Source organism: Capricornis sumatraensis, chromosome 16 (assembly GCF_032405125.1).
Source record: "Capricornis sumatraensis isolate serow.1 chromosome 16, serow.2, whole genome shotgun sequence".
In the NCBI taxonomy this organism is placed as follows: domain Eukaryota; kingdom Metazoa; phylum Chordata; class Mammalia; order Artiodactyla; family Bovidae; genus Capricornis; species Capricornis sumatraensis.
The window spans coordinates 54,427,312-54,446,394 of NC_091084.1; the positions used below are offsets into that span (position 1 = coordinate 54,427,312).

Genomic DNA, 19,083 nt, shown 5'->3' on the forward strand with positions numbered 1-19,083 from the left:
TATGTTGCTGTGTCTACATATTTGTTCATACGGCTCCCACAGGCTAGAAAGTCTATCTTTGCTGGAAAAAATCCTTATCCACAAGGCCCAGGTCCATCAGATCTTCTCTTCCCACCCCGACAATGACCTCCCTTAGCACTGTTTCTTGTTAATCTTACAGATAAGGACACAGAGGCTGGATATGGCCCATAGCTGAGTCCTGGAGGCCCCAGAAGATAAGCCTCAGGTGTCTTGATCTTCTGGCATTCCCGGCCTCTTAGCATCAGAGCATAGACACACGGTTCTTGATGTACACGTGATAGGGGTCGCTGCGCTTGTCCACTTTGCGAGAGCGGGTGTATCCGAGGATGAGACTGCCCACAGTGGCAGCAAAGAGGAACATGACGAAGAGGATGTACATGTAGGAGTTATCATTGCGGCCAGGCAGGCTGGCCCGCTTCTCCTCAGTCAGGTTGTCTGGACCCGGCCGGCAGAGCAAGTTGCTGTGAAGAGTGGCATTTAAAGCCTTCAGCACAGCGTGCAGGCTCTCATGCCAGGTCTCAGCCCCACTGGTGGTCTCCATAGCAACAGGGAAGGTGGAGGAAGAATTGGAGGATGTCCTGGCAGTGACAGAAAAGAGAGAAGATGGTTTCTGTTACTTAAAGCTTGAATGACCCTACCATTTCTTCAGACCCCAGCTAAAATCCCAGCCTCACAGTTTATTGTAACTACTTGTTTACCTACCTTCTCCACTACACTGCAAGCCCGAGGAAGTTAGGGACTATGTCTGTTTTGGTTTTTTGTTGTTGTTTTAAAAAATATTATTTATTTGATTCTGCTGGGCCTTTATTGTGGCATGTGGGATCTTTAGCTGTGGCATGTGAACTCATACTTGCAGCTTGTGGGATCTAGTTCCCTAGACTGAACCCACACCGCTTGTATTGGGAGCATGGACTCTTAGTCACTGGACCACCAGGGAAATCCCGCTATGTCTGTTTTATTCACTGCTATATATAAGCACTCATGACGGCACTCAGTAGGTGCTCAATAAATGCCTGTGGAAGGAAGTCTTCCTTAAGCACTATAACCATGCTGATCTATCCTCTTCTGGGGACTCTATAAGTCACTGAGCTTTAGGCTAGAAGGACCTTAGGAATTATTTAATGCTATAATTCTTTCCATTTTACACATAGGGAATCTGAGGCCCAGAGAGACCGGGTGGCTTGTCCATGATCACAGAGAATATTGGTGGTAGAGCCGAGACAGAGCCCTGCTCTTTGATGACTAGCTCAGAGCTCCTGCAGCCTCCACGCCAGCTATGGGCAGGATCATGTAGCACAGTGAGAAGACAGGCCTCAGAACTCTACCACGGCTCAGTTCTTTTCTATGTTTCACAGACACCATGTAGAAGATGTCTGGGGATGGCTTTGGTTTCCCCCTGCCTCGAGAAGCAGACACTGGGTCTTTTGACCACTAAAGTATCCTAGGTCCCACTCTAGGTATTCATAGCTATTAAGAGGAAATTCTGTCGGAAAACAGGTGGCTGGGGAAGCAGGGAGGGGCTGAAACCATTGCAGGCACTGGGCCTGAGGGGAGTGGAGTGAAAGGAGCACTCAGTCTGGTTTGGGGTTTTACCTACCTCAGAGAAAAAAGACCCTGGCCACCTCCTCTACTCTGCCTTCCAAAACAACATCACTGTGTGTGTACTTGGCTCAGATATCCTTAGTCTATGGCATAGAAAAACTGCCAAAGACAACCTTGCATCCTAGTCTCTGATAAAACACATGTCATTCCTTTTAAACTAGGCTCCACACTCACTTCTTTCAGGAAGCCTTTGTGCACTCCCACCACAATCCACAAGCTTTATCATCACAGCCTTCCCTTTGCCCCAGCACTTACATATGAGGCAATGTGAGGCTGTCCTCTTGTTACCGATAAGGGTTATCAGCAGCCACATGCTCCTGGTCAGCAAGGCTATGCTCTCTCCCACAGTGAGAGGACTACCTTAGCTCTCCTTCCCTTGGTGGTCTCCAGTAAAAATGGCCACTTTGGATTTTTCACGGGCCAAGCACTCAGTGTTCACTGAACATTGGTTCCAACTCTTTTTTCTAAGGTAGTGCTGTCAACCAAAGTTAACACACTTGACTATTAACCATAAGGTCTTTTCCCCAGAAAAGTTGACAGTTAGTTATGTTCATAATAAATATTCATGAATAATGCTATGAATGTAGATGTTGGGGGGAAGAATCTAAGTAATACAGCAATAACCCAGGGCTGGCTCACATTTTGTGCAAGGCGTTTGGGGCCCTCTGCCATCTAGAACTTGGACAACCTTGTCTGGATGGAGGAGGGGAAGAGTTAAGATCCGGGAGGCATAAGTTCTCATGTACTATCCCACTTACCAGGCAAGAAATTTGTGCCTTCGTGTTTCCTCATATGGGCTAATGGGAAGCAGGAGCAGCACAAGGAAACAAATGGCCCAATGAATCATCTGGCCAGTCATCACTAATGGGGCTCACTCTTGGGAGGCTCATCCTGGGAGTTCCAGGAGACCAGTCCCTACACACAGGGCACATCGCCAGTTCTTAATGTAGGAGACAACGTAGGAGGTACTGGGGCTTAAAGCAAGAAGGGATATATTCTGATCGGTGCTTGGAAAGTGTTCACAGCAATGGAAGAATTTGACCTGGACCTTGAAGAATCTTTTGGAAGTAGAGGAGGCAAGGGGAGGAAACAGATGGATAGAGGCATAACAAGAAAGCATGTTTTGAAGAATGAAAAGTAGCAAAAAGAGTATCATATGTCTGGAAGGATAAGATGTGGGGTGGAGATGCTGGTCCAAACCAGATCAGGGAGGGCCTGGAGTACCAGACTGCAGAGTTGGAACTTTATCATGTAGGTGGAGAAGAACCACAGAATGACATTTTAAAGGTGGGGTTAAATGATCAGATCTGTACTTGGAAAGGACTCTCTGGCTGCCATGTGGAGTGTGGAGTGAAAGGGGCAAGAATGGAGGCAGGGAGCCATGTGACAGGTGAAATAGTCTAGGTTTAAGATGCTGAGACATGAGCTGAGCTGGAGGGGATGACAAGGTGGGGGCAGGGACAGATGGAAGATGTGAGGGGCACTTGAGGGAGGGGATGGCTAGTGTAATGGTTGCAGGAAGAAGGGGCCTCAGATAGTTTTACAGGCAGACAACAGACAGATAGCATAAATGCTAGAAGAACTCACTTTGAGTAAAGTAAGTTTCTTGCCCTGTTTGCGCTTCAGTTTCCTCATCTATCAAAAAAGATTATCACCAGGATTATCACCAGGAAATGGGTAGAGTTTCAGTTTTGCAAGATGAAAAAGATCTAGAGGTCTGTTTCATAACAATGAACACTACTGAGATGTGCTATTAAAAATGGTTGAGATGATAACATTTACATTGCTTTTTTTTAAAAAACACATTAAAAATCTTGTTAATTAGAAAGAAGAAGATTATTATCTCTGCTCTGCCCCCTCTTCAGGCTTGCTTGAGCATATACATTTATTATGGTGAAGAGGAGTTTTAAAACACATTTTAATTTAAAAAAAAGACCACGGCTTTCATTAAAATGAAAATCTACTTGTTGTTTTTGTGAAGTAAATACATATACACAATGAAAAACGGAAGCAGGATGCACGATGAAAATGCAGTCTCTCTGTTTCCAGTGGCCCAGGTTTCCTTCCCAGGGCAGATAGTGTCACCACTTCTCTTAGATATCCTTGTCAGGGTGCTTGAACGGACAGGGCAGGTGGAGGGCCACCTCCCCCGGGAAGGCTCATGGAACAGCAGGCAAATTCACTGGCTCCGCGTCAGCTCCAGGAATCTCCCTGTGGGTGCCCCAAGGCTCCTTAGCTCTGCAGCCTCTTCAGGATGTCCCTGGACACATCTGAGGTCTCAGCATGTGTTAGGGGAAGCACACTGACTAGAACCGCCCACCCTGGCCAGGCGCCATAGTAACTATTTGCATGAGTTGTTTTAGGATAGGAGATCCTGGTAACCAACATGGAACTAATAAGCCTCCACCAACAGGAAGAGTTCGGGAAAAGTCCAAAGGAGACACCGCATGTCTGACCACCTCCCAGAATCCTCTCTGGTATCCACATTGGCTGAACAAGGTGTGCACCACCTGGAAGGACTCTGAGTCAGAATGATTGGCTAAAGACAACCCGGAAACTAGTCCCATCACCATAAGCCGAGACTGCAAGCCACATGACAGAGCTGTTCTCCTGGGTTCCCTTACACTTCTGCTCTCCACCCGGGTGCCCTTTCCCAATAAAATCTCTTGCTTTGTCAGCAGATGTATCTCCTCAGACAATTCATTTCCGAGTGTTAGACAAGAGTCCAGTTTCGGACGGCCCTGGAAGGGGTCCCCTTTTCTGCAACACATGGACTTTGGAAGCTGGGAAGGCCCAGATCTGGGGGCGGGGGCAGCTGGGGGACAGAAAAGGAAGGAACCAGACACACAGGAAAAAACCCCTCAGAACCACAGTGGATCGCCTAAGGCCAAGCCCCAAGAATTGTGCAATAACTTTACTGTGGGTGATCACTCCCTCCCACTTCCCCTCCCCTTCCTGCAGCAGCGGGATCAGGCCAGCCTAGGGTTGTAGTTAAGGGAACTGTGCCATGACCAAGGGACCCCTGATTGCTGTCCCCCAACACCAGGTTCACAATGTCTCAACTGGGTGACTTCATGAGAAACCTCAGTTCAACACATGAGCTGCTGCTCAGGGATCAGCTAACAGTGCAGTCTAAAACATCCCCTTTTGGGTTTAAGAAACACTGGTCCAGTGTTTAAGAATCCACCCTGCAATGCAAGGGATGTGGGTTCAATCCCTGGTTGGGGAACTAAGATCCCACATGCCTCAGAGCAACTAAGCCCACTTGATGCGACAACTGAGCCTGTGTGCCTCAACTAGAGAGTCCATGCGCTGCAATGAAAGAGAAACTGTGCTCCATGCAATTGTGCTCCATGGAGACCCCTAGTGCCACACGAAGACCTGATGCAGTCTAACAAGTAAATAAAATTACAACATTCCCTTTCCCCTAGTACTGACATCTCATTACGAGTCTCTAAAAGGCTGAAAGGACCTGAGACCCAAGGAAATGAGGTGAGTGGCAGAATGGCAGCCAGAATTGGGTTGCTGTTTTACATAGGAAAAAACCATGTTACCAATCCGCCTATTTGGATAGACTGGGTATAAACACAGGCATGACATCAACGCTGTAGCATAGCTTTGTTGTGAAAATTAAAGAAGAAAATGAGGGAGTGCATGGCACTAGACACGCCACAGATGTGGTGGTGGTTTTATTTGTGCAGAGCAGAGGCTGGCAGGGGCTTCAGAGTCCATCTAGTCTAACCTCCCTCATTTTACAGTGAAAGAAATGAAAACCAAAGAGCTGTCTTGATTCAGTTGCTACTTGTGTGACTTTGGGTATGTGACTTCCCTTTTCTGGGCCCCAGCTCCTGCGTGTATCTGTCAAATGAAGGGGTTTTACTGTGTGATCCTGGAAGGTCCCGATCTAACATCCCATGAAGACACCATAAAAGCACACTGTGAGATTTGGAGACTGGGTAGGCTGGTGGGAGAGGATCTGGGGGGCTCTCTAGAGTCCCACGGATGACAAGACAGAGAAGACTGCAGACTTTTTCCTCCAAGGTTAAGACGCTTCAGAGTCCCAGGACTGTTACATTTAATATTCCAGATAAACTGAAGGCCAAATCTGTTGACTTGTTCATTTTTCCTCTTTATAGCTCACCTGCCAGTGAGATCTAGCCTGGGAGAGACAGACTCTGTGTTAGAAAGTGGGGTTAGGGCGAAAGCATGGAGGACAGGGTGGGCTCTGAGGTAGGGTTCAATGAGGAAAGTAAAGGTTCACAAAACCATTCATTCCTCAGACTTTCTTCCAGCTCCTCTCTGGACACACTGGTTGGATATTTGTGGTTCTGATGGAGGGCGCAAAAGAGCCATAGTCGCATGTCTTTAGAAGTTGAGTTGAAGACAATGGCACCCCACTCCAGTACTCTTGCCTAGAAAATCCCATGGACGGAGGATCTTGGTAGGCTGCAGTCCATGGGGTCGCTAAGAGTCAGACACGACTGAGCAACTTCACTTTCACTTTTCACTTTCATGCATTGGAGAAGGAAATGGCAACCCACTCCAATTTTCTTGCCTGGAGAATCCCAGGGACAGGGGAGCCTGGTGGGCTGCTGTCTATGGGGTCACACAAAGTCGGACATGACTGAAGCAACTTAGCAGCAGAAGCTGGGTTGAGGTGGGAGGGAGGGCTTGTGCGCAAGGGCATCTTGTGGCTTCAGGAGAGGCAGAGAGCTCTTAAAGGGACAGCTTGGTTCTCTATGACCTGCCTCCGGGTCCCAAGGCAGGGATTGGCAATGGCAACACGGGGAATTCTGTTCTTCTTCTGAGCTCCTTGGCTTCCCTCTTCAAGATAATAACTGATTATGAAGCTGTTCAGACTGGGGAGACAGAGCTCCTGCCCTGAAAGTCCTTGACTTGAAACAGGAGATAATCAGGAAGGAAGATGAACAGTGACTGAAAAGAGATTTTAAAGACCATTTAGAATCTAGATTCTCAATCAGTACTTGCATTTTGTAGCTGAGAAAACTAAAGGTCAGACAGGGGAAGTGACTCGTCCAAAATGACATGGTTGGTAAATGACAGAGCTCAGATGAGAACCCATGTCTTTAGGGTGCTGTTTAGGTGCTCTTTCCACTACAAATGGCAATGTCTTCTGGCATCTGAGCTGTATTTCCCACCAAACACAGGCTCCTCGTGTCCTTGGGCATCCTCTCCTGTAAGTCCACCACTGCTGCTTTTTCCTGCACTATAGACTCTCACAAATGTTTTCTTTTTGGCCATACCACCTGGCATGTGGGATCTTAGTGACCCTACCAGGGATAGAACCTGCACCCCTTACATTAAAGCATGGAGTCTTAACCACAAGAGATATTTGTGGATATTTGTGGTTCTGATGGAGGGCGCAAAAGAGCCATAGATGCATGTCTTTAGAAGCTGGGTTGAGGTGGGAGGGAGGGCCTGTGTGCAAGGGCATCCTGTGGCTTCAGGAGAGGCAGAGAGATCTTAAAGGGACAGCTTGGTTCTCTGTGGACCAAGCTCTTGGTTTCTCTTGAACCACAAGAGAAGTCCCTCTCACCAGTCATAACTGAGGATCCAATAAAAGCAGAAGTTGGTGACTTCGGGAGGAGTTAACCTTCCCTGGTGGCTCAGATGGTAAAGAATCTGTCTGCAGTGGAAGAGACCAAGGTTTGATCCCTGGGTTGGAAAGATCCCCTGGAGAAGGGAACAACTACCCACTCCACTATTCTTGCCTGGAGAATTCCATGGACAGAGGAGCCTGGTGGGCTACAGTCCATGAGGTCACAAAGAGTCATACATGACTGAGTGACTAACACTTCACTTTCCTTTACAGTCTTGTCTCCCACGGTCCTTTCTGCTCCAGATGTACTTCTGCCCCCGCATACAAACCAAGTGCACCCTCTTCCTCCACACCCTGGTGCTACTCTTCCCTGCACATTAACAGATTCACCCAACGTGTTCTTGACTTCAGTTTGCCTGACCTGTTTCTTGGGAGTGGAGGCATAAAGCTGTGACCTGAAGGATAAACTGGGTATTTTAGTGAGGTTTTCTTTCAGGTTTCTCTGGGGAAAAGTAAAACTCCACTATTGGTTCTTTTGGTTTCCCTACTGCTCTGTTTTAGCTATTGGAAGTGCTTGGAAGTGTGGTAGAAAGGCACGGGAAAGCGGTCACATAAAGCAGGTACGGAATCCAAAGATAACTCCTGGGACTGCAAATTTTGCCTCTGGCCCGCCTGGTGGTCTTATCACCACCATGGGCTGGTGTGAAAGGAAGCTTAACATACAGTTAGACGGAGACAAAGAAATAGAATCTGAGCTGGAAGGGATCTTAACAATCATGTCATTGGTGTAACCTCCTCATTCAACCAGTGGGAAAAACCATACACTTTCCCCGCCCACCCCTCACCGCCAAGAGGAAGTCACTTGTTCAAGGTCTCATAGCCTGGGAACTGGGACGAAAAACAGTTATCTCCGTATCTTTTCACTGTAAGTTCTCTGTTCTCTATAAGATAGTCTAACTTCTGTTGATTATCATTCAAGCTCCTTTAGATATGACCCTGCCTCCAGCCTCATCTCACTGCAGCTCTCCCCATTGCCCATGCCCCATGATACTGAGCTACAGGCCATTCTCCAAACATTCCTTGCATTTTGCCCCCTCTTGCTTTTGCCCATGCTGTTTGCTAAGGCAGAAATGCCCATCCTCTTTTTATCTGCCTGGCAAACTTCCACATATCCTTCAAGACCCACTCCAATGTCACCTGGGTAGACCCTCTCCTGAGACATCCTCTTCTCCACTTCCTAGCCAGTTAAGTCTCTTCCTCTTGTCTGTTCCTGAAGGGCTTTGCATAAAATCCTATTAGAGCACTATGCTATACTGATATTGGGGGTGTATATCTGTAGAAATATAAATAGATATAGATGTGTATGCTAAACTGTGAGCTGGGAGGGGTGAGGGGAGGGACCTGTGCCTCATACGTTTCTTTATAGTAGGCACTCAAGAACACATGGATAAATACCTCTTCTTATTAGACTAGTCCCTCCTGCACACACAAATACACATTCATGAAAGCACTTACAAAGCAACTTCAAGGGCAGGCCGAAATAGATTCCTTTTGGTCATGGGAAGGGAAAGCTCAAAGAAAAGACACTATCTTGGTCAGGTGGGGAAGTGAGGTCGGGGAGGAGGCATTCTAAGCCGCCTTTAGAAGCACAGATTTCCCTGCACCTGAACCCCATTCAATCCAAAGGGCAAACATTCTTGGCCTGGAACACCAGCAGTGGCTTTGCAACCCTCTTCCCTGTGTACCTACCCAGGGTGTGGCTACACACACCCACCTGCTGCACACACACAGTCCAAATCCCAGTCTCCCAGCCTCTAATCTTGCCTTTCAAGTGCGCCTTTCATGGTTCCAATCTCGGCTCTCTGCTCGGCTGTGTGACCTTGAGCACTGCATTTATTTCCTCTGGATCTCATCTATGAGATGGGGATAATTATCCACCCCCCAACTTGCCTCACATCACAATTTGGAGAGAGACCGTGGGGGAAAAGTGTTTTAGAAATTGCAAGGACTTCCCTGGTGGTCCAGTGGCTAAGACTAAACACTTTCAATGCAGATGGCCCCAGATGGATACCTGATAGGGGAACTAAATCCCACATGTTGAAACTAAGAGTTCCCACTTGCTGCAACTAAGACCTGGTACAGTCAAATAAATAAATATTTAGAAAACAAGAAAAAAAGAAATTGCAACATATCATACAAACATTAGAGAGAATTACTGGGCAGCTGGTCACTTTGTTTTCTTTTCTGTTTCCCTATCTACCTCCCCTACCCTGCCTCCCAGTTTTACCAAGAACAGCCAACTCTATGTCTCCTCTCCCCTCCCTTCCTTCTCTTAGCCTCAGAGGAAGCCAGGAGGTTCTTTATTATTCTTGATTCTCAGATACACTTACCTCTTTCAGAAATAAAGAGTATCTTTCTTGTTTCTCATCCTTTCTGATCAGCCCTGTAATCTCTCTCCATTTAGGGGTACTATTCTGTAGTCCTGCTGGTGATAGAGAACACAATGGAACTGGAGTCAAGAGACCTGTCCTGTTTTGTAGGTGTGTCTAGCCATGTGTCTTGGTTAAGTCATTTCTTCACTCTGGACCTCATTCTCCCCATCAGTAAGATGGGCTTTCTTGTCTTGCTACCCTCTTAGTTGTAATTTGGAGCATTCACCTATTGAATTTATAGGTAGAAATGTGCTTTGCAAAGCGTGGACTGAGAAAGGAATGAAGAAGTTTGTTTGCTATCATCTCAAGGAATCAAGAAAATCTGAAAGCAGTTTCCTTGCCTCCAGTATGGCTCTCCCCGACTTAGAGCCAACAACTGGTTGGATACCAGAAGATAAGGAGCAGCTAACACATCTTCAATGCACTCTTGTGGCTGAAGGGGCTTCCCTGGTGACTCAGTGGTGAAGAGTCTGCCTGGTACTGCAGGAGACACAGGTTCAATCCCTGGTTAGGGAAGATTCCCCTGGAGAAGGATATGGGGTATTCTTCACTCCAGTATTCTTGCCTGGAAAATCCCACAGACAGAGGAGCCTGGCAGGCTCCAGTCCAGGAGGTTGCAAAAGAGTTGGACATGACTTAGTGACTGAACAACAGCAACTTGTTGAAGTAGAGCCAGCCCTGAGATAGGAGTGAGGAGAATTGAGTTCTACTTCTGTCTGTGACCCTGCGCAAGCCATCTCCTCTCTGGACCTGTTTCCCCATAGGCAAACTGTTGATAAGTGGGAAGAGGGGATAGGAGGAGATGCTGCTCCATGAGCCCTCACAAAAGGGACTGAACTCCTGTACTTTCTACAGCAGAGACTCTCGGGTCCGGTCCCCCTTCCCCACAGGCCATGCGGAGTACATGGGCAGCAGGACAGGGAGGCTCATCTTACAGGTGGTAACCCAAGAGGAGAAGGCACAAGGCACAGAGCAGGTAGGTGGGCGATTGGCACAGCTTTACACAAGCTGTAAACTAGAGCGCAAGTCTCCTGACCCCCAGCCTAGATCTAAGTTATTAGCGCTGGAATATGGCTAAAGGGGCCCCAAGGCTTTTCCCGGGACTGGGGCGCCTAGGACGAGAAACACAACGAAGTGGCGAACTGGCAAGTCCACTCGCAGAGCAAGCGGCTCCCGCCAGCGAGAAGACGCGCGTGTGCGCTCGCGGCTGAGCCGCAGGTGCTCCCTCGCACATCTGTGGATGTAGAAGGAGCTTCGGTGCCGCCCTCCCGGGCCTGTGAGTGCCGATCCAAACCCCCCGATTTCCGGCCAAGGCGTGCCAGGGGCCCAGCCTCGCCACGTGCGCCCCGGGATTCCTGTGGCTGGGTTCCTGGAGAGGAGGGGTCTGTACCCGAGCTGCCCCCAAGGTCGGGTCGCCGGCCTCCAGGGAGACGGTCGGATCGCTGATTTCTATCCCCGGCTCCAGCTCGGCCTTCCGAGTGCGTCTTACCTGCCCATCTGTAAGGCTCCCAGAGCGCAGTCTGTTGGACTCTTCGCCCTGGGCTCGCGGGTGCCCTCACTGCGCCCCAAGGCGCTCCGCCAGCCTCTCGGCTCGCAGTCCGCGCCCAGCACTGCCTGCGCCCCCTCTGCTTAGCGCTCCGACCCGCTCTGTGAGCTCTTTTCCCTCCCCCCGGGCGTCCCCACCCCCGGCCCCGCCCGGCCCCTAACCCACCCACTTCTCCTCCCCGAGCTGGCTTTGGGCACCTCCGCCCAGCTGCTTGGCCCCACAGCTCTATGGGTTCCGACCCTTCCGTCCCCTGCAGCGCCTGCTTCCTGGACCAGAGACCGACTGTTTTCTTGCTTCACGACGGCTTGCCGGGTCTGAGAAGGCAGAGAGCCGGGTGCTGGTGGAATCCGACTTTACTTCTCCGTGATTGTGTGGTGGTGGACAAGTCACTGCTCCTCACTGAGCCGCGGCTTCCTCGCAGTAAAATGGGTACAATTCTTGCATGCATTCTTCACAGGACGATGGTTAGGATTCGAAATCTTAGAATCCAAAATGCTAAACCCAGATGGTCACTGGAGAATCATCTGATTTTAACACAAACCCTCTTTTCCAGACAGGATACAGTTTGGGTAAAGGGCCCAGTTTGGGAAAGGGGACTGTCCCAGGCTCACCAAGGAAGTTGCTGGAATAGCTCAGACTCAAAATCCACTAGCTCACTCTCTCCCTTTAACCACTGTCTCCTCCAAGTCTCAGCAGTCCCTCACACACGCAGACAACTGGTGTCCAGACACATCTCACTGCTCCCTATCCCGCACACTGTGCTTTCTGGCCATCAGGCCCTCACTCAAGCTGTTGCTTCCTTACTGCAGACACTGCAGGTTCCAAAGAAAAAAAGACGCCAGGGACAATTGGGAAATGAGGGCCAGGAGGCCTGGCAATGGAGCAGACGGTGGCAGGGAGCAGACTCTCAGGGACTCTATGGGAAGTCCGCATCAGGGACCTCTTTGCCAGCCTACGGCCTTGGAATAGTTATTAACAAACTGAGGTCAGCTCTGACTCCTGTGCAAAGAAAACTCTGTCCTGGGACATCTGAAGCATATACCCTCAATCACAGAACCTCAGATTTTATCTAAGAAGTGCTATCATTCAAAAAAGGCCTATCCCATGGAGGGAATGTTGTACAAAATTGTACAAAATCTTCATCAAAACACTGTACTTCTGTGTGACTTCTGTAGTTTCATATTTTGACCCAGCTACTTCTTTTTCTCAGACTGTATATCATCTCTCAGAGAAATCCCTTAGCAGGCAGTCTCAGATTTCAGTCTACTTAAGAATCCCCTCAGCCCTTATTTTAAGTGAAGTAGACTTTTGGGTTCCACTTCAGAGTTTCTGATTCAGGAGATCTGGAATAGAGCCCAGAAATTAGTTGTTGTTCTTTTTTTTTTAAAGAAAGCTTCCGGAAAGATTGTGATGTAAATGGTTCTTGAGACCAGCCTTGAGGAAACAAGCCCTGCCTCAGTAAGCCTTCCTTCCCACATCCTGCCAAGGCCTTGCATCTAATCTATAGGACTATTTATTACAGTTATCAAAAGTAACTATTTGTCTTCCTCATCTACTAGGTTGTGAGTTCTCTGAAAATAGGGACTGTTTCTTGTCCTAATAAAAATTTGGAGTCACAGCCTTAGACTCATACCATGTTAGAGTTCTAGAATCATTTAGTAATAGAACCTAAGTTGAAAGGACTGAGTTATCTAGTCAAATCTCTTACCCAAGAATTCCCCCAAAATATTCATTGGAAGGACTGATGCTGAAGCTGAAACTCTAATACTTTGGCCCCCTGATTGGAAAAGACCCTGACACTGGGAAAGATTGAAGGCAGGAGGAGGAGGAGGGGAATGACAGAGGATAAGATGGTTGGATGGCATTACTGATACGATGGACATGAGTCTGAGGAAGCTCTGGGAGCTGGTGATGGACAGGGAAGCCTGGCGTGCTATAGTCGATGGGGTTGTAAAGAGTCAGACATGACTGAGTGACTGAACTGAACTGAATTGAAGAATTCCCTACATTTCTTTGTATCTGTGTGTATGTGTTAAGTTGTGTTGTGTGTATCTGTGTGTATGTAATAGAGATTTTATTGCTTGTTAATTGTGTCATTTCATACAATTTTAATTAAACAAACTTAGAAAATGTACTGGGAGTGTTAAATAGATGATGGCACTATTGATGAGATTGTTCAACTGTTTTACATAAGACAGTAAAGAGGCACCACTGCCACCATCACCACCCTGCTGAAACTTGTACATTTCATGTAAAAAAAAATGAGTAAAAATAGTAGATTTGCATTTCACTAGCATTATTTTTTGTAATCTATGAGCCATAATAAGCCTGAACAATTTCAGAATCTTCAAAGCAAAACAAACCATTTTCTTCCACTAGCAAATGTATTAGTTTCAATTTCTTTAATAAGAAAAAAAAAACACCGCAAACAAATCAAAATATCCCAATGGTCCTGAATTTTAATGTTTCTATCATACTAATTTAAGAAATGTGACTCAGTTTTCAAACATGAAGCTGATCTTCTTTATTGTAATTATACTTCATAATTCAAACGATTTAACTGATGCCAACATTAGCCCAGTAAAATTCATGGACACAGCTCAATTGCTCTTTTGCTAAGGAAACTTTTTAATAATAGCTATTCTTTAAAAACTCAGACCCAAGCTGCACAGCTGTGACTTGATGAACCAACAAGCAACTCTCCCAGATACCACCGCAGTAGTCCTATGTGTTTTTTTTAGCTGGGGAGCACATACAGAATCCCTGTGAATCACACATATATATTAAAAACTTCCTGGTAAAACTACACCAATAGTTTCCCCTATGAATGATTTTTTTTTAAGTAAGTATATACTACAGTTCAGCATTTGAGAGACTTCTGTGTCTGTTATTACAAAGGTACTGCTATTGCTGCTGCTAAGTCACTTCAGTCGTGTCCGACTCTGTGCAACCCCATAGACAGCAGCCCACCAGGCTCCCCTGCCCTGGGATTCTCCAGGCAAGAATACTGGAGTGGGTTGCCATTTCCTTCTCCAACGCATGGAAGTGAAAAGTGAAAGTGAAGGCACTCAGTTGTGTTCGACTCTTAGCGACCCCATGGACTGCAGCCTACCAGGCTCCTCTGTCCATGGGATTTTCCAGGCAAGAGTACTGGAGTGGGGTGCCATTGCCTTCTCTGACAAAGGTACTAAGAAATACATTTGTTTTTTTCTTTTGGTTCTTTAAAACTTTTAATGTATTTGTTTATTTATTTTGGCTGCACTGGGTCTTGTTGATGTGCACAGGCTTTCTCTAGTTGCGGTGTGAGGGCTTCTCACGGTGGTGGCTACATTGGAAGGAATGATGTTGAAGCTGAAACTCCAATATTTTAGCCACCTGATGCGAAGAGCTGACTCATTTGAAAAGACCCTGATGCTGGGAAAGATTGAGGGCAGGAGGAGAAGGGCACGACAGAGGATGAGATGGTTGGATGGCATCACTGACTCAATGGACGTGGGTTTGGGTGGACTCTAGGTGTTGGTCATGGACAGGGAGGCCTGGCGTGCTGCAGTTCACGAGGTTGCAAAGAGTCGGACACGACTGAGCGACTGAACTGAGCTGAACTGAACTGAACTCTTGTTGCAGAGCATGGACTCTAGGCGCCTGGGCTTCAGTAGTTGCCTTGTGTGGGCCCTGTAGATATGTGAATGGGCTTTGTTGCTCGGAGGTATGTGGGAATCTTCCCAGACCGGGGATCAGACCCACTTCCCCTGCCTTGACAGGTGGATTCTGAACCACTGGACCACCAGGGAAATCCCTGAGAATACATTTGGATACTTGAAAAGAAGCAAGACTGCAAATGTGGTTTTGTGTTAAAAAATTTAGAAGACCTCAGTTACCAAACAACTAAAAATATACAACAGATAAATAGGAATTTCTTAAGACCGTGGTCTCTAATAATGCAAAAATTAGATATAAGGCATCTTTTACCCCCATCTATCTGCAGCAAAGAGAAATATTTTAAATAGGAACCAGCACTTCCATTCAAATACTTTCTGATGCATTTGGCAGATTTGTTTTTATATTCTCCTGTTCAAAATTCCATGGAAAGCTCTCATAATTGAACATTGTGACCCATACCAAGAGAAAAGTATCAATATAAAGTTATTCATTTATTATAAAGAAGCAGTTTGCCCTTGAAATGAAAAAGGAACTACAAAGAATATTATGTATAAAGTACAAATACTAGTATTTACGTTTCGCTGAAGCAATTTATGCTTCAGTAATTAAGAGAAAGAAGTGATGAAGACTTTATTAAGATGCTGCTGCTGCTCAGTCACTTCAGTTGTGTCCAACTCTGTGCGACCCCATAGACAGCAGCCCACCAGGCTCCCCTGTAAGATGAGGAGCCTATTAGTATGCATCACGCTGTGGGCTAATTGTTCACTCATTATTCTGTTCCACTGGAGTGAGAGTTTGAAAACAGCTTTATATTTCTCTAGAAAAAATTACATCCACTAGACTAAGATCACATAAGTTAACAATGATTATTATTCCCTATATTTGTCATTTAAAAAGCTCAAATGGCTTCATAAAGTATATCAATCAGTAACATTTTTACCTTTTATTAAGGCAAGTTTGTGAAAATAATTTAATACAACCAGATATCCTCATGACTTTCAGCTTAAAATATTTTTAATGTAAGAAATGGACCAACGAAATCTGTTTTATAAAAAGCCACTTCAGTCCTAAAAAAGAGTAATAAAAGATTTTGAACACAGTTTATTTTTTAAAGGATACTCTTCCCATGTCTCAAATTCCAAGTGCCATTCATCATCTGTAGAGCCAGTTTTGTTTGACTCAGTTCAGTTCATTTCAGTTACTCAGTCGTGTTCAGCTCTTTGCGACTCCATGAACTGCAGCACACCCGGCCTCCCTATCCATCACAAACTCCCAGAGTTTACTCAAACTCATGTCCATTGAGTCGGTGATGCCATCCAACCATCTCATCCTCTATCGTCCCCTTCTCCTCCCGCCTTCAATCTTTCCCAGCATAAGGGTCTTTTCCAAGGGGTCAGTTCTTCCCCTCAGGTGGCCAAAGTATTGAGAGTTTCAGCTTCAACATCCCTTCCAATGAATATTCAGGACTGATTTCCCTTTGGATGGACTGGTTGAATCTCCTTGCTGTCCAAGGGACTCTCAAGAGTCTTCTCCAGCATCACAGTTCAAAAACATCAATTTTTTAGCGCTCAGCTTTCTTTATAGTCCAACTCTCACATCCATACATGACTACTGGGAAAACCATACCTTTGACTAGACAGACCTTTGTTGGTAAAGTAATGTTTCTGCTTTTTAATATGCTATCTAGGTTGGTCATAACTTTTCTTCCTATATCAATCCAATTCCATCCTTGAGGAAGTTCTCCTTTATGGTTTGTTTTATCTGTTAATTTATGTTTCTGATCTTCTGTTTTTTAGTCACTATTTTTTTAAAATTGAGATATACTTGATTTACAATGTTGTACTAATTTCAGCTGTATAGCAAAGTGACTCAGTTATGCACATATGTACATTCTTTTTTATATTCTTTTCCATTATAGTTTATCCCAAGAGATTGGATGTGGTTCCCTCTGGGCTTTTGACAGTTGTTTTCTTTATCTTTTTTTTCTCACTTGATGGGATGTGTTAGGATTTTCAGCCAAGATGTTATTGCTTTTGGATGTGGTAGAATTAATGGGGATGGTGATTCTCCATAAACTGCTCTTTATTATCCTTGGTGTATTCAAGCAACATGGCCATCTTGAGATTAACTTTCACTGCTTCCTGTAACTTGGCTGATAAGTTCTGCCTTATACCTGATGATATGGTGTTAAAAGATGCGTTCATAGACATGATTGGAGGTGTTTGAGGATTTGTTTTGTCCAAGAAACTTCTATAAAAAAGGCTTTGGGGTCACCATTTTCTACTATCCTATAATGAAATGAAACTGGACTTAATTCCTGGAAACTTTTCATCTCCTTCGTATATAGCACATGGTGCCTCCAATTCCATTTCCTGGTCTTTGCTGGCACTCAACATGCTGGTTGCAGGGTACCTCCCTTGGACTACATTCAAGACAACAAGAGAAAATGAGGGCAGTGGCTCCAAGGCTCTTAGCTGCAGGAGGCACACACCCTTCACAGGGCAGAGGAGAGTCACGCACAGGCCCTCAGCCTTTGGAGCATGTGAAACTGATGGCTGGGGAATGAGCTAGACTTCATTTTTGACAACAGATTGATCAGCTTCTCTTGCACACCTCTAGTGACTAGGAGCTCATTGCCTCCAAGGGATCTGAAGCTCTGATTGTTAGGATGTTCTCACATTTTAACAAATACTGCCTTCTAAGGACACTTTGGTCCTTGTGCCCAATGGAGACATTAAGTACATGCTTTGTTCCTTTTTTCAGTTCTTCAAAAACTTTAGGTCTATCTTCCACTTCCTTTGGAGTGAGGATGGGGCAGGAACCCTGTCAGGGAAGACAGCTGGCCAAAGAGTCAAGGGAAAGTAGGCTAGACTGCCTTATCTCCCCATCTGTGACTTTCAGTCTTACTATGAGGCTTAGATGACCGGATGTGTAACATGATAAGAGTATGATGCCCATACTTAATAAATGGCAGCTTCCATTATTATTAGATAAGAAAAGGAAGAACAAAACAGAACTCCTATTCTGGACAAACCTGAGAAGGACCTTCAGGGAACTCTCTAATTTAGAGAGGTTGGGGACAAGGCCTGGACCTTGAAACAGGGAGGGTGAGGGAGTGGAGTGGGCCAACTGAAGACTCATCTCGAGATACACCTCCTTCAAGTCTTTGTTTAAATGCCACTTCTTAGTGAGGCCTTCCCTGACCATCTATTTACAAATTCTAATCCCTTCCTTTTCCTGCCCTCCCCAAAGCCTTTCCCTGCCTTGCTTTCCAATAACATCTAACATCATTTAATCTATCAACACTTAACTTTAAAAAATAGGGATTTTCCTGATGGTCCAGTGGTTAAGATTCCATGCTTCCACTGCAGGGGGCACAGGTTTGATCCTTGGTTGGGTAACAGATCCTGAATGTGGTCAAAAATAAAAATTTTTTAAATAAAAAATTTATATATATATATACACATACACACACACACATATATATTTATATGTATGTTGTGGTTGTTCAGTCACTAAGTCATGTCCAGTGCTTTGCAACCCCATGGATTGCAGCACACCAGGCTCCCCTGTCCTTCACTGTCTCCTGGAATCTGCTAAAACTCATGTCTATAGACTTGGTGATGCCATCCAACCATCTTATCCTCTGTCATCCTCCTCTCCTTCTGTCCTCAATCTGTCCCAGGATCAGGGTCTTTTTCAGTGAGTCAGCTTTTTGTATCAGGTGGCCAAAATACTGGACCTTCAGCTTTAGCATTGGTCCTTCCAATGAATATTCAGGGTTAATTTCCTTTAGGATTGACTGGTTTGATCTCCTGACAGTTTAAGAGACTCTCAAGAGTCTTCTCCAACACCACAATTTGAAATGCATCAATTCATTGGCACTCAGCCTTCTTTATTGTCGAGCTCTCACATCCATATATGACTACTGGAAAAACTACAGCTTTGACTATACAGACCTCTGTTGGCAAAGTGGTGTCTCTCCTTTAATTTAACATGCTGTCTAGGTTTGTCATAGCTTTTCTTTCAAGGAGCAAGCGTCTTAATTTTATGGCTACAGTCACTGACTACAGTGACTTTGGAGCCCCAGAAAATAAAGTCTATCACTGTTTCCACTTTTTTCCCATCTATTTGGCATGAAGTGATGGGATATGTATGTCTACTGTTCTTGCTGCATCCCTCAAGTGAAGGTCACAGCTCCTGTCAGTCAGTCCTATCTCAGTACTCTTTTCTTCTCTAAATTTCTGTTACCACCTCATTCC

General features: G+C 45.8%; 1 protein-coding gene and 1 pseudogene across 1 annotated transcript; both read right to left on the reverse strand.

The window, feature by feature from the left end:
- Window positions 1-262: 262 nt before the first annotated feature.
- On the reverse strand, window positions 263-11,164 carry KCNE3 (potassium voltage-gated channel subfamily E regulatory subunit 3). The gene is made up of 2 exons (XM_068988104.1): window positions 11,105-11,164; window positions 263-599 (listed from the first exon to the last, which is right to left on the reverse strand). The coding sequence occupies exons 1-2, from the start codon at window positions 11,110-11,112 to the stop codon at window positions 263-265; spliced, it is 345 nt and encodes a 114-aa protein (XP_068844205.1). The 5' UTR covers window positions 11,113-11,164.
- Window positions 11,165-13,471: 2,307 nt separating this feature from the next.
- LOC138092210 (RWD domain-containing protein 4 pseudogene) lies at window positions 13,472-17,217 on the reverse strand (annotated as a pseudogene).
- Between the last annotated feature and the right edge of the window lie 1,866 nt (window positions 17,218-19,083).